General features: G+C 37.0%; 2 protein-coding genes across 2 annotated transcripts in view; one reads left to right on the top strand and one right to left on the bottom strand.

Annotated features, from left to right (window-relative positions):
- Positions 1-280, bottom strand: part of CPEB3 (cytoplasmic polyadenylation element binding protein 3) — an 80,849-nt gene extending 80,569 nt beyond the window's left edge. Inside the window, exon 1 of the mRNA XM_058841155.1 lies at positions 140-280. Within this exon, the coding sequence (XP_058697138.1) occupies positions 140-197 (58 nt within the window). The 5' untranslated portion in view covers positions 198-280. The remainder of the gene's footprint in view (positions 1-139) is intronic.
- MARCHF5 (membrane associated ring-CH-type finger 5) lies at positions 142-26,233 on the top strand. The gene is made up of 6 exons (XM_058841174.1): positions 142-679; positions 14,820-15,022; positions 18,793-18,923; positions 22,053-22,236; positions 22,685-22,851; positions 24,009-26,233. The coding sequence occupies exons 1-6, from the start codon at positions 636-638 to the stop codon at positions 24,123-24,125; spliced, it is 846 nt and encodes a 281-aa protein (XP_058697157.1). The 5' UTR covers positions 142-635; the 3' UTR covers positions 24,126-26,233.
- The last annotated feature ends 472 nt before the right edge of the window (positions 26,234-26,705 follow it).

The following is a 26,705-nucleotide window of genomic DNA, read 5'->3' as shown; positions in this document are numbered from 1 at the left end:
TTCCTTCCCTCCCTCCCTCCCTCCCTCCACCCGTGAAGGGTCCCAGCCGGCGGCGGGGAGCGGCAGGAGGGGCGGCAGCCGCCGGGCGCGGACCTTCCCCCCGCAGACCCCGCTCGGCCACCCCGCCGCGCTCCCGTACCTGCCCCGCGCGCGGAGCCAGGCAGCGACTGCGCGACGGCGGCGGCGAGGAGAGACATGGGCAGGGCAGGGGGAGCGCCCGCCGGACCTTTAAACCCGCGCCGGCGGCGGGACTACAGCTCCCAGCGGCGGCAAGACTGCGGCGGGACTACGGCAGGACTACAACAGGACTACAGCTGGACTACAGCTCCCGGCGTTCCGGGCTGGGGCTTGCGCTCGCCCTTAGCGCAGGCGCGCTGCGGGGCCGAGCGGCCGTGACGGTCGGCGCGGCTGCGCTCAGCGCTCGCCGCCTCTCCCCGCGGCGGCCGGCGCTCCGTCCTGCTCCTGCCACCGGCCCTGCGCCGCGTCCCGCCTGCCGAAGGAGGGGCCGCCTCGGTCGTCCCTCGGAAGCGCGGATTTGCCGCCTTCCCCTTCGCTTTCCTTTCTCCTTCGCCGCACGCGTGACGTCTTTGTCAGGCTCCGGGCCCTCGGCCGGGCCCGCTCCTCCGCCCGGGGCCATGGCCGAGCAGACGGGCTTGGCGCTGCCGCAGACCATGGACAGGTACGGAGAGGGAACGTTCCGGCTGGGCCTGTTAGCCCCCCGCGGCGGGTTTGGGCCCAGTGTCGCGGCTCCGGTTTTCTTTTTTGCCTTCTAAAATCCTTAGTGGTCTGGCAGAGGTTGTGCGAGCGCTGTCGTAAAGCAGCGCAAGGTACCGCGGGCAGCTGAGGGGCGAGGAGGGATCGCTGCCGCAGGCCTCGGCACGGGAGGGGGGTGTGTGCCTGGGCTGGACCGGCTCTGGGGCAGCTGCGCGGCTGCAGGAGCTGTCCCTGGGTCTAGGAGAGCCTCTGGGTAGGGAACGCACTGACGTGCACGTAAAGTAAGGCACCAAAAGATGACCTAAGCTTAGCCGGCCTTGTATGTTTTGTTGCTGGTTTTATGATCTGAAGAAAGCCTACAATTGTTTTCTGGAGCGTTCTTAAAAATTACAACCTTAGACGTATTATGACTTAAGCATCTTTCCTCGTCTATAATTACTAACTTGTAAAATCTATTTATTTTATTTGTTTTCTCTTTATGCTTTTATTTGAATATGTAGTACTTTCACCCTGTTCCACCGAGCATTTAAGATTCCTTAAGTGTAATTTTGACTGATCCAGGAGGCCCTGGCAACCTATCCCTACAAACAGTAAATCACATTCACAGCCTGTTTTTACAGAAGTTGTAATAGCCTGGTATTTCAGAAGATGGGGATCCAGAAGCAATCAGGCTTCTGTTGGTGAGCATGTCAAGTTTCCATCAAAAGAAATCAAAAAGAACCCTGGTGGTTTTCTCCTTTCCAGGTCACCTCTGAGGAAAGTGTAATGAAATACAGCCCCTGTCATCAGGCAGGTGATGGAGATACAAACTATGGGAGGCAGGGGTAGAACTTGTGCAGCCTGCGAGGGGAAAATGAGAAGTTCCAGTCTGATATAGAAAGAGGATAAAAGTGATTTGGGGAGGGAAAGTTTGTGTTCTAGAAAAACTGAAAAAGTAAAAAGATGACAAAGGGATGATTTATGTTATAAGAGTATTGCTGAATCAGCTCCTCTTAAACGAAAAAAAAAACCCAATCAAACAAAACAACAAACTTTCATCTACATTCTGAATTCTGTAGCCCAGTAATATATAGTATTTTGTGTTTTGGAGGTCTAGGAAAGTGTAGTACTCAGAGTGGATGCCCTGATGCCCATGGCTATTGTATCACCTTCTGAAGTCCTAGCTTACCCTTTTGGGAAATGGTTGTGAGGTGGCATTTGTGATCTTTGTTGTGACCAACTGTTAAATTAAACAGTTAATTAAAAAAAAAAAAGGAAAATTAGTTACCTGGTTGCCAAACCAGTTTACTGTTCTTCAGTTGTTACCTGTAATAGAGATGTGGGTTTTGATGTACATTTAATATTCTTGTATCCTTTCAAGTTTGTGAAATTATAATTTGTGTCTCTGGTTTTTTTCAAAGACTTTTTCTAGTATACTTGGAGCAGCGAGATATGTAAAACAATTGGACAGTGTCTCTGATTTCCTTAATAACAAGGACAGCAGGGAAAGAATTTGAAGTACCTAAGTAGCATAAAAGGAGGTATGAAGAAAGGCTGTAGCTTTCATATAATTATTCCTTGGGGTTATTATAGGAAACTTTAGAAACATGAGTGTGACAAGTGGTGAATGTAGTAGTAAGAAGGAATCAAGTATTTAGGATTTTAATTTAATTCAGAGTGTAGCATAACATCAATAGAAGGATTTTGGACTAATCAAGACCTCAAAATACAGCCAGTGTGAATATTTTTTCTGGTAAATATTTTTCTGGAGCAGGGTTACATTTGAATAAAAGATTTTTATGCATCTGATGTTTCTGAAGGTTGTACATAACTGTTTTCATGTTTGTAGTGATGGTCAAGATAAACTTTAAGTATTTCATCTTAAGGAACATACTCCATGGTTAAATTATATATGGAGATTCTGAGGAATGGAAATACTTCTTCTATACTGTTATCTTTTTTGACAGGTACTTGTTTTCCTCAGTAAGAAAAAAAATAGATAAGCAAAATCTTAAGAGTAATTGGCTAATGATTATAGCTTAATACAGAGTGCATACTTTTAAATAAAATACAGATCTTTTAGTGAAGGATGCAGAAAACAGCTTTCCAGTGAAGCTGACTTTTATTTGGATTCTAATAGTTAAGGAGGGGAAAAAGAAGGGTTTTCTTCTGTTTCCAGTACCTAGATCACCACAAAGAGTGGTGACATGCTGTTGTGTCAGGAATTAGGTGTTGCTGTAGATCTGAATGTATGCACTGCTTTGTATGCAAGGGTCAGAGCTCTCAGAGCAAGTTCTTTAATTCTCTGTTTGTGAGAGGGAACAGTTGGATTCTTCTCTTGACTCTTAGATTCTATACCTGTATGACTACTGGTTTTATTTCCTTAATAAAGTTGGATTTCTCCAGTGCAAGGACTGACTTGATAGCATCACCACATTGTTGCCTGGAATTCATCTTTCTCTGATGTATTTTATGCTCCATCCTTTCTTTGCCTGCATGATTTCAGTCTAGAAGCAACCCATGGATTTATAATGAAGAAGGTAAATAGCTGTTACGATGTAAGGAGTTAGTTACTCAAAATTTCTAGCAAAGGATTTTATACATATCTGAAGGATTGGTTGTAGCGTAAATACAAGAAGCATGACTGTGAAGTGACATTACATTGTGGATTGTCTCATCTGCAGCATTTAGGAAACTAAACCATATGATTGGCATCATCTTTTCTAGCCTCAAAATTGGAATTTCCATCCCTCTTGTAATTTTTTTCTTCTCTTTCATGTTTAAATAATAGTTCCAGATAATAATTCTAAAAATATTGCCCTTTCTGCAAGCAGAAATCTTTTCAATCTATGGTAAAAAGCCATATTTCTGGACTAATGTGTACACTTGAAGGCAGGGATTAGTAATCTGGCTAAATGGTGATATTTTATTATTTCATTATTTTTAATGCCTTTGTTCATGTTAGTTTAATGCATAAATTACAGAATTATAGTCATCTTCATTAAAACTTGGAATTATGTGGCAATGGGTTTTTTATGTGCTGTTAATGTGAGCTATAGTGCTAAAGTGTACTCACATTAAGCTTTATTCTCTTGACTTCAGTTGAATTATATGTGGATTGCTCTTGCAATTGGTTATGCCAAGGCTTCAAACACTGGGGTTCTGTTTTTTCAGAGCATGTCCTGTAGTAGTGATTTGTGGTATTTCATGTACTATCTAAATTAAAGACAACTGATCCCTTTTTTCCATATATTTGCCACCTGGTCAGAACATGATTATCATTGTTTTCTGTTACTTCAGTGTTCAGAGATTTTAGTCTGATGGATCATCTGTTGAAGGCTTGTGGAGGTACACACTGAAGAATCAATATAGTGATAATTTTAGCATGGTTTAGTTTTTGAATTAGCATTCTTAATTTTCTGATTGCATGATAGTTGCTCAGTTGTGGTCAATATCCTTGATAAAAACTAGAGCAACATGATGTGACTTTAAGTCTCTACCCTTGCCATTCCCTATCAAAAGGAGACAAGAGAGCTGAAATTGCAGGTAGACTTTAAAAGCAATTAAACAATAAATTGTATTTTGCTTAAGAAATTACTCTTACTATCAAGAGAGGGATACTGTCTTGTTGCAATTAAATTTCTCTTTGCCAGATCATTGATCTCTTGGAAAAATGCTGGCAATTGTAGTTCTAAAATTGCAAAATAGCATTGGATTTTCGATTTCAGTTTTTTTAACTGTCATCTGATTCTATGGGATTTTTTTTTTTTTTCCCCAAGAAAAAAGAATATGCAATGGCTTTGTACATAATTTTCACTTTCTCTTTCCATTCCAGTCACCATTTATGGTGGTGTTTGTGTTGACATCAGTAATTTTCTTCCTTCTTTGAAAGTGCAGGCATTAATTTAATTTTATTTGCACAACTGACTGTTGATACTTTAGTAACCTAATACACGGTTTTGGTTTAAGACCCTAATGCTACAGCCTTGATTGTATAATTAGTGCTGTTTGGTACTTAATTGAAGGTGTTTATTCTGACCATCTTAAACTTGTATTGTATGTTGTGCTCTGATTTCTCTCACTGACGGAAGTTACATGAGTAACTCTTTGTAGGAGTGGAGTTCAACTAGATAAGATATGCACATGCAGAGTAATAAGCAACATAAAACACAATACAGGATTTATGTATTATCTTTATTTTTCACAGAATGCCATCTCTGCAGTTACTCTGTCTGTTCTACTTGTACTGATTAAGCATGTCTCTCTTCCTTGTCCTGCCTCAAGTAATTATTTTCTTCACAACAATTAAACTCTTTTGAGAGAGGTCTTCCTAACTTCTGGTTGAAGTCTGTCAGTGTCTAGAAATACCTGGCTTTCTGTTCTTCCTTGAGAGCAGGTTATTCATGCTTAGTAGGAAAGGGTGTGTAAGAGTAGAGAATGGACTGTGCTAGGTTAGTCTCTATCAAGAAGGAAACAAGGGGTTTGGTTTTACCTGTCCTTACCCCAACTGTTTGAATGTTGATGTTCATACATCATATAAAAGTGTTCTGAGTCTGTAACAGTGCTTGAAGCTCTAATGGTTTCCTTTGTCATGGAAAGGTGTCTTAAGTGCTCACTGAAGTTAAAACTTCTGACAGTTAATGTAAATGTATTGAATAAATATATAATAATTTACAGACAATCATCAAAAGATTAAGGCATTAATCTTGGAACAACTTTTTTAAAGTAATACTTAAAGTGGTAATGAATATACCAGCTGTTTTAGGCTTGTTTGGTGCTTTTGACATCTTAACCTGTTTATGTTTATGTTTTTCTGCATAGCACAGAGGGTGGAAAATTCCTGGTGTGAAAATAAGTGCTTTCTGATGCATGTTTTTTTTCCTCTCAGCAGCAGAATGGGCTGAGTACTAGATTTTTGTAGGACGTAATACCTACCTTTATCAAAAGAGTGTGTGACTTACTCATGCTTTTACTGGCATTTGTTACCACAAGTAGCAAATTCATCACCAGTGCAAAAGAATAAGAGGACTCAATCTGAAGTGGTTAAAGCAAACTGCTTCTGGCTGATGTTTCTAAATGAAACTGTTGAGATTACATAAGTTGGTCAAGGGGCTGGAGCACATGACTTACTAGAAAAAGCTAGAGGGAACTAGGCTTGCCTGAAGAAGGGATAGCTTGGGAGATCTGATAACCTTCTACCTACTAAGGAGGTTGTTCAGAAAACTGACGGTGGAGGTTCCTGGCAGGATGATGAGAATCAACTGCAAATTTGAAGAGAGAAGTTTTCAGCATGTGAGGATGGGAGTGATGCAGTTGAGCTTGGGAACAAGTTGCCCAGTGCAGATGTGGATCTCTGCCCATGGGGAGATCAGGACGCAGCTGGATAATGCTCTGCTGTCTGGTCTGAATTTGGTGTTGCTTCTGTCTTGGGCAGGAGGTCTGACAAGATCTCCCATGGTCCCTTCCAAGCTGTAATTCTGTCATACCAAGTCTAGATGCAGTCCCAGTTTAAGTGGGTAAACAGCACAGTGGGAAAATCTGTACTGCATAACTTAAGCATACTAAAAAGGGAGGTACAGTCCACTGACACCTTCTAGCAGATCTGCACTTGGTCTCTTTTAGCATCAGCTCTGAAATTTGTACATAAAAGTTAAGATAACTTCTGGTGTAGTTGGACTGGGAATTTCTTTTTTTTTTTTTCTCTTAAGAATTTTTGTTCCTGTCATGTTAATGTTAATATGAGTGCTTTTTGCCAAAAATTTCTAAAACTGAATGGAAGTGCTTATGATCAGGATTTTTATGTCAGTGATTCTGGGGGAAGGATTAGACACTTCCTGCCTAACACTACTGTAGAATAAGAGAACTTACAATCAAAATGTCCATTTTTAAATGCTGCTTAAAAACATTGCACTGAAGTTGTATTAAATCAGGGACTAGCTCTTCGTTTGTGTCTAAGTTAACATAAAAATTAAACTGGCCTGCTATATAATAGTTTCCCCTATAAAAAGTAAATACCAGTAAATCAGTAAATACCGATTTAACGGCTAACCAGAGAATCCCTTTATATGCTTATGTTTGGAAACAGCTTTCACAGAAACAAACTTTTTGGATAAGTGTTGTTAATGTTTCTAGATTTTCAGGTGATTGCTGATGAGAAGTATGGACTATTTAGTGTTCTCAGTTTATGTATCTCTGTCTGCTTCCTCCTGTGGCCATGCAGCTCTTCTTCAATGTGTACATAGTAAAAGAAACTGCTGACACAGTGCGAAGGTGGTAAATAATAGAGTTGTCATGGATAAGAGGGGCTGGCATTCAGTGGTATTTTTTTTAAAGCCATGTTAATATAATTAATTATTTCTTCACAATCTTTCCAGAAAAAAGACAAGACCCTTTATTTCAAACCTTCAGTGTGGTCATTAGATACCTTCCAGATCTCTTCTCATTTGCTTCTTCTAAGCGCCTCCTGGAATGTGAATATTTTTGTTTAGAAGTGGATATTTTTTATTGGGTTTAAATGTGCCGACATAAGTTAGTTTTCTGTGAGGGATGTAATTACAGAAGACCATGTGCAGGGTGCTTGTGACTGTTCTACTGGTGAGTCATGCAGTCAGTTCCACAGCTTGTTGAGGAGAGTTAATTAATGTTATGATCAGACTCCTTGCAATTTTGTTCACATTTATTCAGAGTAAAGACATTTCCAAATTTTCAATGCCTGCACCGTTTGATAGGTAGTTTTTGTTGTTCTTGAGGTATTAATATCCCAAGAATCTATTTTGTTAGCATTTAAAATTTTTTGGCAATTTTTAGGTCAGAAATTGTTCCAATTTTTATTATTAGGATTATATAAGATGACTGACTTAAGTAGAGCTTTTTGGTTTGTTCTCTTATACTGTAAACTTTCTGGTAAAAAATAGAAATTATAAACTGGAATAACTTGATATAATAGTATCTGAATATACAAGAATAACTTGATTAATAATAGTATCTGTCATGAACTCTTGTGTTCAAAGCAATTTTCTTGCTTTTGAGTCTTCCACTTTTTGCAGTTGGAAGACTACACTTCCATTTTTTTTTCCTTCTCTTCTCTTTGGAAGAACATAACAGGAAGATTGATTACTCTGTATGTTTAACCATGAAACTCTCTAGGAATACATTAAAAAATTCAAACTTTTATTTCACAAGTACTTTCACTAAAAATTGAAGGTAAAGCAAGGAACTATGTTTGGTTTGTAACAGATGTCTATGCTAATGTATTTACTTTGTAACTAAAGCTACTGCGCCTAAAGACTCATTTGTACTTCTACATTAACTGTGTGACAATGGAAAATGGCTGCAGGAGATTGAGCTCACATGATACAGACTCTGTGAATAACTTTGCATTTCTTATCATTTGCTTATCACAGCAAGAGCTTAATGTCAAGATGGTTACAGTTTTAGGCAGGTCAAACTTGGTCTATTCTGTATGTAGGTCGCTCCTGATATTTGTAGCATCTGTCATCTACTCTGTACATGCACCACGAATACCAGTATTGGTATTTTTCTGATGCAACTCCCTTCCCCTTTCTCCCAGTGCAAAATAGCATTGTTGGTTAATATAAACTATATAATTTTGTCTTCATTTGGAGTCTGGGCATCTTAGAGGTAATTAATAAGTAATTAAGATGTTTAAAATCACATTCAAGGAAGTAAATTTAAATACGTAATTTCCTAGTTGCTTCACATCTCTGTTACTTCCTGTGTTTGTGATTGTTGACAGATTTGTCAAACAATGCATGAGAAAATGTTTTCCCTATATTGTATTATATGCTATCTGCATTATAAAAAAATCCATTAAAATTTTAAAGCATTAACTTAATGCTATTAGAATTCTTTACTGTTTGCTATGTATGTACTTGGCTACATGTCACCTTTCTGTTCAAAGCATGTTTCAGTTTTGGAAGGAAATTATTTTTTGTGTGTGTATGGGGTTCTTTGTTTTGGTTTTGTTGGTTTGGTGTTTCTTTTTCCACTTAGTCACTTTTGTTTTGCTTCCTAAGATGGTAAGAATCAGTGTTACCCACCCCCAGCAGGCACTCAGTAGCTTAAATTGTTAGTTGTAGGCCAAGCTGCTAATATAGGATAGTAAGAGTTCAGTTAGCAAAATGTACAATGTTTTAGTAATAAAGCTCTTCTGGTGTGAGTAGTAGTTTTTCTTGATTTGTTTGTATACATCTAGAAGGGCCCTATTCTCGCTCTCTCACTTAGGAAATAAAACAAATGTTTCTAACATCAAAACCCATTGCATATTTAAAGGCTGATAGCAAGGCCATCGGGCTTTGGTGATATGTCAGTTTTTCCTTTTGAAAGAGTATGGTAGTACTAAAGCCTTTAAGATAACTGAATTTTGAGGACTTTGTGAAAGCAATATGTCTACATAACTGATTGCAAAAGTTTAGTTTATCCAGAATGAAAGCTTATTTTTTTACTGGCAAACTAGAACCCAAACCCAAACTAAGACCCAACAAGATAGATCTGAGGAGGGATTCTTTATTCTAAGCTGGCTAGAAGCAAAGACCATATAAACTTCCTGAGGCCCAATTTAAACACAATAGGTGATGCCTGGCAGTCAAAGTGTGATTTTATCCACAAGCAGCAGGATTTGGTGAACAATCCTTTACTCATATCTCTGCCTTTATACAGTGCAATGAACTCAAAATATAAAATATTTTTCCTTGATTTAAGCTATAATTGAGATAATTATAAAGCTTGATCTGAACTTCTGATAATCAGTAGATCTTTCTGGTGCACTTTCTAGTTAATTATTCTGTGGCATTTTAATGTGTTTGTTTACTGGGTTTTAGTTATCCACGTGTTTTTATTAAAAGCTTTTTAAAGTCTAGTTTATACAATGTCATCCTGAGGTTAGAAGAAGTCAGAACCTATATGTGAATACCACTTGTGTGACCATATGTTCACACCAACATTATCTTGATATCCCGCACTTGAGCTCTTTTTATTGGAAGCATTTCTTTTTGCAGTAGTTACTGCTTTGTGTAGATTCTTAGTCTCCTTTACCCAGCATTGCCCACTATCCTTGATGACTAGGCAGAGCAGAATTGAGTATAAGGTCAAGTGACTTTCAGGACTTCCTTTGAAAATTCTAGACTTTGTTTCAAGGTGATCTAGCTGAGTGATACAGGCTGGCATATGGCTGCTGTGCCATGCTGCCTTAAAAGCATGGGCTAAAGTCACGGTGGAGCATCTAAGATGGCTATTTTTGCACTGGTATCTGTTCTTCACTCAGTGTATTTCCCTTGTGTGTTTTTCCCCTTAGGATAGTGTAAGGGTGTTTTGAGTTTGATAGGCGGGTTTTGGATTGAAGATGAAAGTATTTTCCACTTTGTTTGATGGCCAGGAAAATATTAGGGAAAGAGCAGTGTTCCATCTATAATCCTGCAAGTGGGTTCATCTCTTCTGGCACTTAATCTCCTCTGTGAATCATGACATAAGCTAACATTTCTCGGGTTAATGGTATTCCTCTCTTTGTAGCCTTTATCCGGGGTTTGTAGGCTAGGCTTGCCTTGTCTCATGGCCAGGCAGTGGCCCTCTAGCACAAGATCTTATTGGTGCTGGTTCTTCACACTCAGGAAAAGGAAATGCTTAGTGATAGCATTTGCAATAAGATGTTTCTTTTGCCTTTTGAGAGAACAGTTTGCTGTCCCCCTACTGAAATTCCAGCCAGCTCCAAAGCAGCCTAATGCTACCAGGTAACTCCATTTTTTTGACAACCTGGTCTTCCAACTTAAACATGATCTTGTAGTACTTAAGAGTGTAGTTGGAAAGTTTACTGTAAAGCTTATCACTATTTATCATCAAAGATACTTTATCTGTCGACATAGACTATGCATAAAAAATTGCTATAGAAGCTCATGAAAATTGCCCCAAATTTTTATGGCTAGTTATTGGAATGCTTTCAGTCATTTCTTTCAAGGTATGTTTTCAACCCTCACTGATTTGGCTCTCTGTACTATTGTTGCTATCAGTTATGTTTCAGCCTTTTCACTTTCTTCTTTTTGAATGTGAAATTCAATTGCAATAAGCTGCTCGGACACTTCACGCTTAGGAGGGCAAGGGTGCTTTATTCTTGCAGCAAGACATCAGCAAATTCCTGCCACTTTAAGGAAAAGAGCTATGCTTTATGATGTGGGAGAAATGCAGAAAATTTGTTCTTTCATGAAGGAACTATAATGAGAGGGAAAATGTGTTTTTAGCGTATGATTCTAGAGTGTGTCATGCATGTTCACATTTGCATTTCCCACAGTAAGAGTTAGATCTAAAAGTCTAGTAGCACTTTATTTTCTGAGAGGCTTTCTGGTTTTGCTGACCATTCATATTTGTATGCCACTGAACATAAGGGGAAAAATTCCAAGATATTTCTATTACCACTTGCAGTACTGAATATTTGAAAGCAGATCATAAAACAGCTGTGCTGTCCCAGTCTAGCAAGTCATCTTCCATTAAGTGTTGTGGATAGAAGGATATCTGCTGGGCTTATGAGGATTTAGAAATTTTTTGCAAATCTTTTACTCCAATGTGTATAGATGATCAACATACTGCTTTTAAATTACTTTTTCGTATTGCTTTACACAGTCACGCCTGCTTGAAAACAAAGCTGTTTCATGATGAATTCAGCTTTCACAAATTGAGTCAGTTATGATTTAAGTAACATGAGTTAGATACTGTCTTGCCTCCCGCTGAAGACTGGTTTTGGAAAAAGAAACCTTTAGAAGGGGTATATCTGAATAAAAAGGACTGCAGTCTAGGTATGTGATATTGGAGGTCTTATGGATGCGTTGGAGCTGTAGCTCCAAGCAGGTACCAGAGGGAGTGGGCTCCTTACTGGTAAGAAACTTGTGGTTCGGAGGAACCCGGTTTTAGGCAACCCTTGGTTTCTTAGATTAGTCATGTAACATTTGGAGTATAGGATCTCTAATGTTCAATACAGCTTCCTCCCCATCTGCTTTGCTCTTGACACAAGCAGTGCCCTGAAAAGAGTTTGTCTTTGCTAGAGAAAAAAACAGATGCAAAAAATGCGTTATCCTCAGAGTCAGAATAGAATTTTTGAGACTGGAAATCTTCATCTGCTGGGGACCTGAATCTAAAAGGCATTTGTAACCTTATATTCAGAGCTGCAATAATGATACTGGTCTGGGGTTTTGTATGTTTTGTTTTGATTTTTTTTTTTTTTTTTTACCCAAGGAAGTGTGGAAAAATACATTAGTGTTATTGATTTGGCAATGTAGGAAGTCATCAAGGAAAAAGGCTTGAGTTTCTATCAGAAACAATTCTTTGTTCCACCTTTTCAGCCCTTTCTATTTCAGGTTATCTGAGTAGCAGCCTGATTCAGTGGTAAGAATCAAGGTCATATTTTATTCAGTACAAGAAAATGGAAAATCTGGCAAGGGCCTAGATACCTGTTTTGAAATGGTTTTATTTAGTCCTTTCTGCTACAGCTGCTGTCAATGGAAAGAGATAAAGCTGATGACAGTATACAGGGAATTTACTGTTCATTATTCATGACTTGCTAAAAGTTTTAAGTCTGTAAAGGATTTTGTTATTTCTTTCATAGGTCTTTCAGGTTTTCAGGTATAATTGGCTGGCAGAAATTGGATGAAGCAATTAAAGAAAAGATGGATATTTTTCTTGACTTACTAAACTTGACAGAGAACTCGAGAACAGAATTTAATCTATAACCATGGTCATGGACAAATTCACTAGTTAGAATTGCAGTGTAGCAAGATTATGTTCATGCTGTCATTATTTGAATAAACTTTAGACTTGCATTTTGTGATGGTGTCCTCAGACCTAGCAAGTTCTGTTGTGAAGCCTTTAATTTTTAAATAAAAATCTGAATTACAAATTTAGAGCAGTTGTAAATAGGATGTGGTATGAGTGAGTAGATGTTTACCTGTAATGCAGAAAAAAATGCTGAAGAGTAACAATTATCAGTAGTATTTTATGGTATTCTTAAAGTAAATTTGGGGATTATTAATGTAAATAAAAATCGATGAACAGTGCAAGAACTTTTATTCCATAAGAATTTGATATTGAGTGCAATGAACCAAAATGTCAGCCATGCTTTGTAATCCTTACAAATCTTGGTTGTGGTCTCAGCATTTTCATCTAAATTCTAACTTGTGGCTTGTCTGTCTTTCCTTCTCCTGCTTAGGAAGGTTAATGTGTCCTTTCATTTGGGACTGCAGTATTGGGACAGTGCATATTGGGAGCATGAAGGTAAAAAGAAGGGTGGTGTTACAGGAGTGAATAGCATGACAATTTTGATACAAACCAATGTCGGGGAGGACAGAAAAAAGCCAAGTCACACTTTGATTTTACCTTCCCATCAAGATGATTGGAAGAAACTACAGTTCTGATTCAAGATTAATCTGAATCAGAATCTGAATCTCAAATTGCATTCCCTTTTGCAAGTATGCCGGTAATATATTGCTTCAGGTTGCCTTCTGCTCTGATGCTCTTGCAACTTTTTCAATATATTTCTACCACTATAGATGTTACAAAGATTCAGTGCTTTAAGGAAAGTCTTGCAAGTATTTTATAGGCACAGTCATTTCTATTAAAAAAACATGGCTATTCTTCTGTAAAGAAACAGTTTAAATTTACAAATAGAATATTACCCAAAATAGTGAGGTCTTAAAAGCAAACCTGCTAGACAATAATATTTTTCATTTCTTGAAGTTGGAACCTGACAAAATTAGATTTCCCATTCCGGATTCTCCCTTCTTTTTCCTTAAAGAGAAGTTAAAAATAAACAACAGTGAGAGGAAAAGCATCGTGAACCACTGTAACGTCATGGCATAGATTCCACAATCCTTCTTCTCAAATAATAAAGTCATTTATTTATGAATGCCAGAGCATTTCTCAATTTCTTCTTCCTCAGTTGCTGTCTGTTATTTGTTACATGTAAGAAACCTTTTAGTGTTCCATCTTAGTGATGTTATTCAAGTTGTTAAGAGAAAACTTCGTAATCAAAATTGTGATGTAAAACTTCAGTTAGGTCACAATGTCTAATTAGATTGTAATTACATTTTCTTGGTAGTTAAATTATAGGTGTGCTGTTGCTGTGCTCCTTTTCAAGAGTTTAACACTGATTGCATAAAATATTTTTAATATCAAACCATTATATATATATTTATTTATATGTATATTCTTATTTTGATAGATTCTGATTTATTATGTAAACTTCAATATCTTCAGTATGGGAATTAGCAAACTGTTTCACAGTAAAAATTACTGTCTGAACATACCTGGTATTTTCCTAGTTTAGATCCATAGTTTGCTTTCTCTTGTAAATTGGCCAAAAGTCTGGCCTAATCATCAGACCAGATATCTGGGAGTTGCTAGGTTCTGTGCTCACTTCAGGTGGTATAGACTGTCAGTCTTGTGTTCTCTCCTTACAGAATTAATATATTTGAATTTTCATGTCCACATAATTCCCCAAAGCAGAAATTTCCTCCTCTACTGGTACAATAGTATTCTTGAAGTACTTTGTAACTTAATTTATATTGTACAAAGTCAACTTGTTTGAACTAAATACTTCATCTTTTCAAAGAGAGCAATTGAATTTGATATAATTGTTTAGAGGCTTCTGTGATATATTCTATAATTTGTGTTGTTTTATCATTAAATGGATTAGACTTAGTTTCCCAAGTAGCAGACTACAGTATTGATCTTACATTTTTAAAATTTAAAAAACCTTACCAAAATGTTGTAGGAGATGATAAAACATTAAAAAAATATTGATTTTTCATATGTTGAATTATTCAAAGGTTGGACTACAGTCTCAATGCTCTTTAATCATAAATTATCTAAAAGTTTAATTAATAATTCAGAATGTATAAAGCAGTTGTTTAGCTATCTGTAAAATTATGTTTATTATGTTGACTTTATAGCAAAACTGTGGTACAAAATGCTTACACTTCTGGTGATTAAGAATGAATTAACAACCATCATCTCCTCTAGGTGCACATTTTCTAAAGCTGCATGCTTTCACATGTGAATGTTTATTTTAAGCATGTAAAAGTAGCAGAAAATATATATATTTTTTTTTTTCATTCCTGTGATTACAGAAGCTGCTGGGTTTGTTTTGCTACCGATGAGGATGATCGGACAGCAGAGTGGGTGAGACCCTGCAGGTGCAGGGGCTCCACCAAATGGGTGCATCAGACCTGTCTGCAGCGCTGGGTGGATGAAAAGCAAAGAGGAAACAGTACTGCTAGAGTTGCTTGTCCTCAGTGCAATGCAGAATATTTAATAGTATTTCCAAAGCTAGGTAAGATATGGATTATTTAAATTGTTGTTTATTTATTTGTTCTTGCTTTCTTTTTTTTTTCCCCCTTGTGCTCAGAGCACCAGTTCTGTTGGAAACTTATCTATTCCCTTTTCCAGGCAGAAAGAAATAACTTCATATTCTGCTTGCATCCTATTTAGTGGCATAGTTAAATACCTTGTAAAAATTTTGGATGTATTCCTATTAGGTATATAGAAAAATCTCGTGATTGACCTGTAATTATTTCCTGGCTAATGGGTTTATTTTTCTTGTTGAGCCGGAGGTGAGTTCTTTCAGCAATTGACACACAGCACATAAACACATCCTTTTTTTGACTCATCTTGCAGAGACACTTATCAGAGGAAATTCAGAGGAGAACTTCCTAAGCAGCACATGGTATTACTGGAAAAACATACTTTCACTTTGGTCAGGTGGTGTTTCTGAGTCAGTATTACCATGTAATCAAGAGGCAGAATATTTATGATTGCTGGATGCTGCTCTAGCTCTGTGTGTCAAGGTGAAAAAAAGAGTTAGACATGGTCTTCCAGAGTCTCTTACTTGAGTAGCCAAGTAGGGTAATGCACAGTAAGTTGCATGTATTTAAATTAGCAGTGCTTGCTGTTATTTCAGCCCTCGTTTGCCCATGTGTTCTATGGGATATATTAAGCAAATCAAGAAAATGAAATGTTGCCATGGAAACTTAAATCTTGTTTAAAAGTAAAACTGCTTGTTAAAGAAATGGTGATGTAGCAATTGAGTGCAGGCATTTAGAGTTTTTTAAAGAAGATTTCTTTTCAAGTATCTTATTTCTGTAATGAAAGAGCTGAAAATAACTCACTGCCAGTTCTTTGGGACAGGACCCCTTTCTTATTAGCTTAAGGGCTGATGAAATTAAGGTGTCAAGGGAATTTTGAGTGATGACATTAATTGCCAAGTTAGAACACTGAGTAATGGGAAGGAATATATACACAGCAATACTGTGTTGTTGATATAAAAAGAGATATAAACCAGTATGAAACTTATTGCAGGTTATTCATATAACAACTACAATTCAACTTTGCTGCATAGGGTAAGTCTCCATCATAAAGAAGGCATCAAACAATGTTTAGCATTGGCTTTGGGAAGAAGATTTGGTTTCTCTCTGGACACAGAATGCACCACAAAACTTGACACTGTTTAAAATTCTTATTTGTATCTTGACTGATGAAACTGTAATGTGAGCTGCATTTGCATTTTATTTTGACAATGGCAAAAAGGGGAAGCAACTATAATTTGGACAGGATATATTAACATAACTGGCATTTTAATTTGTTCCTGCAATCCGTGGCATATTGTATTTGAAAGCTTAGATTCCAACATTCCTGGATTCTGAAGCTGGCCTAGAATTCTTGCATGAGGTTGTTCAGCTCTTGCAGGCATGTATGTGAGACTTCCTTCATGTATTTTGATATATTTTCCCTCACAATACCTTTTTTTTCCATTTTTAAAGATAAGGGTGTAAAAATTCAGACTTGTGTAAGAATACACAAGACATGGGTTAGCAGAGCAGAGAAATTTGGGTCCATGGAACATCAGTTGCGACTTTGAAGTGAGCCAGTCTTGCACTTTTGTAACTCTTTCTAGTAACCCAAAGCTGTTACAGCACAGTTCAACTACAAGTCAATCAAGGTCATCCTAGGCAGGGTAAGGACAGGAAGTATTTTCCAAGAAGCCTTGCTAGTGGCCCTGTTTTTTCTGCAGCAGGTGTCTTTTAAAGACAGTTCAGTCATACTGTTCCCTGAGGCATATCGGTTCAGAAACTTAAGACTTCCCTAATGTACTTTTTTCCTAAAAATTCTGTGAAAGAACACTCCCAACACAAATTTTAATTTATGATTATAGTTTAGAAGTAATATCAACTTGAGGAGACATCAGTGAATATAAAGAACAGTTGGTGGTTTTTTATGTATTTACTAGTTCAAAACAACTTCTCATGATATATCTCAAAATCATAATTCCATTTTTGATTTGATAGTACCTAGCAGTTCTGGTGATTGGTGGTAATTATGTTCTTATGAGCTGTTTTCTGCTCTTCTGAGAACTTTTACTAAATAGGAAAATGATATTAACACTTTGAAAGTAACCAAAGTATCTTTTAGATAATTACTTCAGTTTAATAAACAGAAAACAGTTTGGCTGAAAAAAACTCTTTAAAGCATGATGTATTTTTAAAAATGAAAAATTTTTCTTGTTTCATGTCTCGTTCTGTAATTTGGGTATCATTGATATTTATTTTCCTGTTTCTTCTTAAAAAGCAAAACCAGTTTTGTCCTCCTTTCTCACTATGTCCTTCCTAAGGATGAATTAAAAGATCATTTCAATAGTTTTTTTCTAGTATTTTCTCAAGATTCTGTACACAATTCTCTAGCCAGGTTTCTCTTAATGATTAGTATCAGTAGGTTTAATTCATTAGTACTTGTGTCCTCAAACATAGGTTTTCAAGATGAAACAGCTTTTTTCAGTGACTCTGGGAAACAGTCAAGATGTGTAAACTACTGTGCATTTAGTACTTGCAGTTATGACCTTGTTGCTACTTCCAGCATACTGATAGGCATCCCTGCACCTTCTTAAGCGTGTTCTGGAAAGTCAAACACAACTGTTAAGAGTTGAACTGGATGTTCCTGTTGCTTTTTTACACCAGCTGACTTGAGCTGAGTAGAACCAAGGTTTTTGAAATCATTCACAATAGAGTTGTTTCCTAGAAAAAGAAGAACTAAGTCATGAAACAGGAGTCACGATTTTGTCACTGTGAGTAAACTTTGAGAGACATGGAGGATTAGTTACTTGAGGAATGCCTGCAGGCTGTTTTTGAGAATTGTCACTGATTTTGGTAGGAAAAAGTAGGGAGCTCACAGGAACTATTCATGCATATGAGCTGTGGGAGGACAGTCTATATGTAGAATTTGTTAACAAATACAAAAGTAATGTGGATTATGGTGACGATGTTTTTCACTTCCATATATACATTTCAGCATTCTGGCTTTTGCTACACTCGTGCTCTTGCAGTCCCCTCAAAGAAAAGATGCAGGCATTGCACTTGTTTACCTCACCAAAGGTAGTCAGGGTATTTATTGTCTTGCCCTGTGTAGGTCTGGAAAGTGCAGTTGTGCATAGACAGAACAGTGAACCTATTCATGTGTTGTTGTCAAAGGCCCTGAATAACCTGAATAGGAGTATTTTTTCCTCCAGTGTTTTGAGAGGTGATCCTCTAAACATACTGAATGCAGCCTCTTCCAGTGGAAGGAATCTTTTGTATTATCTGCACTACTTTTTGCTGCATAGCAGGATAGTTTAGTGACAGAATTTTCAGGTGAAGCTGTCAAAGATGAGGACATGAAGTACATTACAAAAAAATCGCTGTTTTTCCTTTAGAAAACTAAAATATCTAACAATTAAAAAAGGCATAAGCCTAAAGTGGTTTCTACAAAAGAACAATTCTTATTCAACACAAAGGAAGCTAATCGGTGGGTAAATTAGTGCTTTAAGCAGTGTATCAATCTCCTGGAAAGATTATGTGGTAAATGAAATGGTAGGTAGAAAGAAGTTACAAGTTTAGCTTAACAGCTTTGTAATTATATATTCTCACTTAAACGGCACGTGTAGTATGTCAGACTTGTATTTTGCGTTGTTTGTTCTTTCTTATTGGTGATAGATGCTGACCTTTCTACAGGATGCTTTTATGTGTGTATATCTATATATATCTATCTTGAAACCTTACTTTTCCTTTATCTTAGGTCCAGTTGTTTACGTTTTGGATCTTGCAGATCGACTGATCTCAAAGGCATGTCCCTTTGCTGCAGCTGGAATAATGGTGGGCTCTATCTACTGGACAGCCGTTACGTACGGAGCGGTGACGGTCATGCAGGTACACACGTCTTCCCTCCCCTTGCCAGCTTTGAAAGCAAAAGTCAATTCAGACTCCTCTTTCCTTGGCTTAAAACATGTTTAGCTGCTTTCAGTATACTTAGCAGTGAATTCAGGATGGTTTTTCACATTTAACTGGTCATAGTTTAAAATGCAAGTATGCCTGTTCGAGCATGGTTCAGTCTGCAGCTAACAAAACCCACTACTGCTCTAGCTGGCTGCCTTGTGTATGGCAGACTGGTGAGCCCAATTCTGTTCTCATGGAAAAGGTACCATTGTCACCTAGCTACCAATAATGAGTAATTCTTCAGAAAAGACATGAAATATAATTTTTTTTCTTACCTGGAGAAAAACTTTGCTAGTAATATTCAAAGGGTTGAAATTGAAACATGGTAAATTATTTTCTGGGTAGTGTGATTTTTTTTTTTAGTTGTATAAAGGAAAATTCATAAACAAGAAATGCAAAACACTGCAAATTAATAATGTTTTAATTACTTCAGACTGTATGATTAGTTGAAAGGGGAAAAACACTTTTCCTGCTTCTGTTTTTGTGAACTTGCTATTTAAATAGAAAAGTAATGTTGACAGGTGGTAGACTATTAGCTGTGGAAAGACTTGTTCATGGCAATCCTAGTTCAACCACAAGAGCAGAGTTTTCAGAGATTGTACAATCAGAACCACTTTCATTGCACTTTTAGTTTTTGATTTCTATATCAAGTCCATAACCTGTGTTTTGCCAGAAAGCATCAAAGTATTTCTGATGCTAATTCAGCTGTAGATAGAATTAACAAACCTGTATGTTAATAAATACTCCTCTACACAGTTTAATTTTAAACATACAACCTGGTTCTTTTCCCTTTAAGTCATTTGGCACTAGTTCTTGGGATGTGTGGTACTGCCCTGCAGTTGTGTAGGTCACTCCCTCTGAAGATCGTGAGCTGTTTTGGTTCAGTTTCTATGTGATCTGAAAGCAGAAATGGAGCCCAAATGAGTGGTTGTGGTTTCCCTGTACCAGCGTGGCCATGGGGCAGGCAGCTGCATAGGTGATGTGTGATGGCTTTCAATACCACTTCCATTCCAGTGGATGAGTCTGTGTATTACAGAGTGGTGCACTTAGACATTTTTTTCATTGGATATTTTATTCTTGTGGCTTCAACAGGAACATTACAACTATCTGTAATACTACAACCAGACTTTGGAAATGCACCAGTCCTTTTCTCCTTGCTCACTGCTACACTGAGCTCTCTTTCTGAAGGAAATGGTGACCTTTTTAGCTGCCCTAGAACTCCATAGCCAAATGGAAAAATAAATGCTTTGTTCTGAAGTTGTTTTGCTTTTGAAATGAGGATCTGTCTAAATGTTAGTTTAGGCAGCTGGTCAGATCCCAGGTATGAGGAATTTGCTATTTTCATGATTGAATGTTTTGATTGTATGGATGGCAAGCTGGGCAAGACAATAATTTAGTTTTGCTTGTAGATGAGGAGATTGAGTGGGTAGTAGAGGGAAACAGTTCCACCCCTTTTGCCACCCCAACCTTGCTAGGTTTAATACAGCTTGTCTCCTAATGCATTTCAGACTCCTTTCCTTTAGCTGAAGGGCCAGAGAGAAGCACAAAAGCTATTTTTAGACCTCAGGAGCAGGAAAATAAATACAGAATTGACATTGTGGTAGCTAAGTCAGTAACAAGTCAGATGGAGTTACTGAAAGCAGAGAAATACAGTAATCTAAAGCAGAAAGAGACAAGATACTGAGGCTTTTTTTGATGGGCAATGACTATAAGGAGAAAAAGGATAGTGTCAGACTTCACAGCTTGAGTAGAAGATACTGAAGAAGCTGGAAGACAAATGCTGAATGTTTTTTCAGGAATAATCTTTTGGCAGCAACAATATTGGTTATGCCTATTTTTAGAGTAACATAACTTCCTGTTCTAGAGGCATAACATGGAATGCTTTTCAGAGCAAGGCAGAAAGGTACAGTTTGAAGATACTATTACCATAGCTTCTTCCCCTTCTGTCCTACCTATTCCAGAAGTGCTGGATTTGTTGTTTTCCTTACTTTAAATTTTGCTGCTGTTTCATGTTCTTATCTCCTAATTCTAATTTTCATGCATTGAAGACTTGATAAGTTATTGTACTTAAGGAGAAAATGAGAAGTCAGTGAAAACACATCAGAAAATCCAGTGCCTGACAAACACAATTATTATTTTAGTGGTTTTAGTCCTCCCAGATTATTACAGAAAAAGTCATGAAAGAGCCTGTTCTTCCTGGAAGCAGTTCAAGGACTATTAGCATTTATACTGCTTAAATTGAGACAACTCCAGAGGATATCTACCACTCTTAATGTAATTTTTTTTTCCTCAATCCTATTAGATTTATTTAAAATTAAAACAATGTACTTTTTAGAAGACATAAGGCATCATTCTGTTAGTTTTAATATGTGCACTTTATAAATGGAAGTCTGATTTTTTTTTATATGTCAGTAGAAAAGCGTAGACACAGCAGCAGTAATGATCCTTTAAAATCCTTGAACTAACTACATTTGAAAATAAGGTACATGTGAAGATTTTACATGTGCTATTTCCACTAAAGTTGAAAATAATGTTAATCTTCCTGCATTGTCCAGAGAAACAACAGTTAAATACTGTGATCTGTTATGTAAGGTATTCTTAAAAAACATAAAATTTTGATAAAAATATCCTGAGGTATCTACTATCAGTTTATGTTTTGAACAGTAGTATCTGATTAGAATTAATCATTGTAAAACTGTAAATTCTTAAATGCATTTTGGAAAGCCTGCTGTATTATTAGTGGTTCATATGTTTAGGCTTTTACTTACACAGAAACACATGAAACCTTTCTTGAGATGGTAAGGCATTCTGTTACAGCTCTCTGCAAGATTAATGATTTACAAACTAGGGCTGGTAGTTCACCTGCATTATGCTCCATAAGCAACGAAGAATACAAAGAGAAATCAGAGTAAATTAGGTTAAACAGTATTCTTTTTTTCTTTAACTTAAAAGGTGGGCAGCTTCAAATAAACTCAACTTTTTAAGTTACATTTTTGTTCTTTTGTACATTGTTAGATTGTTGTAGCCTCTGTTACATTTGACAACTGTATGCATATTTTGCAGGTTGTGGGTCACAAAGAAGGTCTTGATGTGATGGAGAGAGCTGATCCTTTATTCCTTTTGATTGGCCTCCCCACTATCCCAGTCATGCTAATACTGGGCAAGATGATCCGTTGGGAGGACTATGTGCTTAGACTGTGGCGCAAATACTCTAATAAGCTACAAATTTTGAACAGCATATTTCCAGGTAATGTGATTAAATTTAAAAGGAAATGCCAAGATTGAATTTGATTGAATAGGATTGACTGATTGAATAGGAGGTGGGGATAGGCGAGTAGTTTTTGCTATTTTTAAGCAGAGGTGATTAACATCCCTCTATTTCACATTCATTCTGTTTAGATTGTGTTTGTATAGTATATCCTGAGAAGGGTGGGGCAGGAGTAGCAGGAGCATGGTTTCAGTTCAGACTTAAGAACCAAAACAAGTGACTAAAATTCATGGGTCTTAATTGGAAGTAAAAATTACTGCAGTCATTTAATGGAAACAGAATATTCACTGAGAAGAGGGATAGTTCTCAGAAAGAAGTTGGGCTGTAAATTTGTAGTGGAGTGGGGAATGGGCAGTAATGTACTTTCTGTATTCTTTTTGAGGCAGTGGCTATGTGACCTTTCCTTCCCCCATTCTTATCCCTTTAGGCATTGGATGTCCTGTTCCTCGTATCCCAGCAGAGGCCAACCCTTTGGCAGATCACGTCTCTGCCACACGTATTTTGTGTGGAGCTCTAGTTTTCCCTACTATTGCCACGATAGTTGGCAAGCTGATGTTCAGCAGTGTTAACTCAAATTTACAAAGGACAATCTTGGTAAGGTTCACTATTATTTGTTTCATAAATTATTATGATACAGGAATATGAAGTGTTGTGAAGGAAGGAGGTAAAGGAAAAAGGAACATAAACTGATCCAGAATTCTAAGAGCATTTGATTAAAGGAAGGGTTTTTTTTAAGGTTGCCTGTCTTAGCAGTGGACAAACATCATGTGTGTGAAAGACTGTCTTTATGACTGAAACTAATCTCAGCTCATGACAAGGCTGAAACTTTTACCTGGCACTGAAGTAGGCAGGCGTTAGCAGTAATTAAGGCTGACAATGAAGATGAGGAGCCAGCATCTTCTAAGAACAGTCTCTGTAAGGGAAGACTGAGGTTTATATTATAAACCTTTCTGTATTAGCTTTTGTTTATTGATTTTGAAAGAAACCCTTCATTTATTATTTTAATAAGGAGAGGAAAATTAGCTCTCCATAGAATCAAGTGGAGGGGGAATGACAGTCTCTTCCTTTGTGAAAACCTCTCTGGTTGCAGCCTTTCAAGGGCAAGTATGCTGAGTTTGGTAATATGGAATCCCTGCTCTGACTGTCACTTCAGCCCATTTTCAATTCCTGCATGTTTATGCACCCCTCTCTTTCATATGGAACAAACAGTGATATTGCAAATGTTTATACAGACTAAAAGTTTCTTGGTATCTCATTTTGAAGATTTGAGATAAACATATTGTAAAGCTTTCTAGAGGGCAAAAAAAGTTTGTTTTACAAAAACGGATTTTATTTTAGTCCACTTTTGGCAAGTGCCATTTTTCGTAGTCTAGTTACAGAATGGTTATCAATACTATTTTGTGACATGTATAGTATATATTCAGAAAGGGGTGAAAAGCAAATACATATCTGCCTATTCTTTGTTCTTGAAATAAGATTTTGATTTTTAAATTTAGGATACTGGTGAGGCTTCCAAGGAAATAAAAGCTTTTATAGATTCAGTCTGTAATCCCTTTAAGTAACATTAACCTCTGTAATATGCATTGTGACAGAAAACTTTGAGATACTCATTTGGAACGCTACTAACTAGTTAATCTTCAGAAGAAAATACCATATGTTTAGAAAAAAATCTCTGACTGGAAATTTTTGAGAACATTTGCAATGATATGACACTGAACTGTGCAGGTTTTCAAAATATCTTTTTTTTTCAGGGTGGAATTGCTTTTGTTGCTATAAAAGGAGCTTTTAAGGTTTACTTCAAGCAGCAGCAATATTTGCGCCAAGCTCACCGCAAAATTTTAAATTATCCTGAGCAAGAAGGAGCGTAAGGCTGTAACCTCCAGATGTCACAGAATCTCACCTAACAGGTTTCCATGTTGTATTGGTTCCATTGTTATTGCACAGTAGTGGAAAATTGTGATAAGTTGCTGCTCCTCTATTTTTTTTTTTCTTTAAATACAATAAAGCACTGTCTTGTGGCAGGGTAAATCCTTTCAGCAACCACTGAGCCTAAAAATGTTCTTCGGCTTTCGTTATTTTTTTGGTATTTCTGTTGGGCAATAGGCTTTTGAATTATTTTCTTTGAGCCAATATATGGAATGGAAAAGAAAAAAAGAATCAACTACAAAACATTTTAAGTGTAGTTATGTAGGCTATATCCAAATGCCTTTTCTATAGGTGTTTTCATACCCACGCTGTCATTCAGTTTAGCATTTCACACAATGAAGGGAGATTGCTTCAGAAGGGGAATGTGAGTCATTACCAAGGAGAAGTAATTTTCCATGGGTTTTGCTGGTATCAAACAGGGAATGTGAAACACCCAAATGACAGAGAAAGCAGAAGATAGATCACTCCCTACAGGACTTACATGTCAGCTTTAACCACCTAACTATTAGGTGTTAAAATTAGCATGGCTTTCAGGTGACTATTTTATTACTGGTAATTTTCAGTGTCCTGTTGTATCTTCTGCAGTGCCTACTGTCATTTTCTCATGGCTTTACTGGTTTATAACTGGTGCTGGATAGCATTTTTTTCCTCCAGTAAAATAATTACAAGAGGGAAGTGAATTTCAGTTGCTTATTTTGTAGTTAAGTATTAGAGCACTTGTTTAGTTTCCCTATTCCTATTCGTTTATGTTGTGTAAATACCCATAGAAAACCTGTGAGAAAACATCATTGAACACTAAATCTTCATTTAAACTGACAGAGCAGGGCATCCCCTGAAGCATCCAGACCTGAGTAACTCAGCTGTGTTCAGGACTAGGCTTTCCTGCCCTAGTGGAAGTGCTGCCTGCAGGGGGCTGACACTACACCTTGGGTACCTGAGCTGAGCATCCTGCCTGCAGGGTAGGTGCTCCTAAGGTAACTTGGCTGCATTTTGTAAAGGGCTAGAGGAAAAATCTTAAATGTGTAATAAAGTCTACACAGTAAGCTTTACTGTTCCCATATGTCTACAGTAGTCAGCTGAGGGAGATGTTAGCACTTCCATTATTTGATGTATTTCTAAACCTAATTTCAACAGAAGCTGACTGTTTTGTGAAGTTAAATTCTGACAAACATAATTTGGCCATTGCATATTCATACCAGACCTAATCTAGATTTCATATTTGAAGTTCTTTCTTAACAACAATTTCTTTGTTTTTCTCTGAGTTTTTCTTTTTCATATTAGTATGTCAAATGCATGAAGAATGGCTTAAAAAATCTTGTAGTAGAATTATTCATAAGTAAATATTTCTTTTCACCAGAAATTAAGTAAATGCAGAATGGACTTCCTATTTGACTGCAATAATGTATGTTAGGAGAAATTCAAAGCAAGGTACCTTTTCTATAATATGTTTATCTTAATTACCAAGATGTAATATTTTAAAACTGTACAAAAGTGTATATAAGGCCAATTAGTATTAAAAACCTATACAGGTGTTAAGAATTATACATTCAATCAGTATCAAATACTTTTGAGGCTCTTGCTGTAATTGAAGAATTACTATGACCTTGTAAGTCTGCTGATTATATTTGTCTTAGTGGGCTCACTTTTGTATAAAATCTAAACTGAGTAGCAACCTCTGAAAGTTGCTACACTCTGTAAGATAGTCTTGAAACAATATAATATGTATTTCTTACAGAATTCCTGGTTTCAAGAAAACAGCTTTTCAGTGGTCTTCACTGTATATATTTCCAAGCAATTTATTACTGTTTTTTAAAGTCTCTTGGAGAGAATTGAATGATGCAAATTAGTGGGTTTGAAACTTGTTTCATGGGAAAGCTCATTGTCTCCTCTGGAAGTTAAAGCTATTGTAAAAATACAATTACAAAATACTGTATGGACTGTAAGATGATTTCACATGAGTGGTTAAAGGTCATTATTCTGTAAATCTTGTTTTTAAGTATTGAAAATTATAGTTATGTTGATTTAGGTTGAATAAATATTTTTTACACTCCTTAGTGTATTTTGTCAGTTGAACAAAAATCCTGTAGCAAAACTTCTGAATGGAAACTGTGTTTTGTTTAAATGCATACCTAAAGATATATATAATTAAGTTGGTAGCCTAAAGAAAAATCTTTGTGATGAAGAAAGAATTACTTTAAGACTTAAGTCTGACATTGATTTTTTTTTTTTCCCTCCTTTTTAGTGATGAATAAATGATGTAGGGGAATGTGTTTCTTAGACATTTAAAGCAAAAGAACTGTTACAATATGGGCAACTTCCAGTAACACAGAACTGGGGCTGTAAGTGGCTACATACCCTTTGACTGACTGATGTGCAGCATTGATGTAGGCAATACATTGATCCTTCTCCATCAAGAAAGATACTACTGGCTGAAGGAATTGTATTTTCCACTGATAGCCAATTTATGTTCCATTACTTTTAGGGACTATGAAGTGTTGTCTGGCATTTTTTAGCATACTTTT

This window comes from Poecile atricapillus, chromosome 6, assembly GCF_030490865.1.
Source record: "Poecile atricapillus isolate bPoeAtr1 chromosome 6, bPoeAtr1.hap1, whole genome shotgun sequence".
In the NCBI taxonomy this organism is placed as follows: domain Eukaryota; kingdom Metazoa; phylum Chordata; class Aves; order Passeriformes; family Paridae; genus Poecile; species Poecile atricapillus.
The sequence above is the reverse complement of the archived record's forward strand: the minus strand, read 5'-3'. Positions and strand labels throughout refer to the sequence as shown.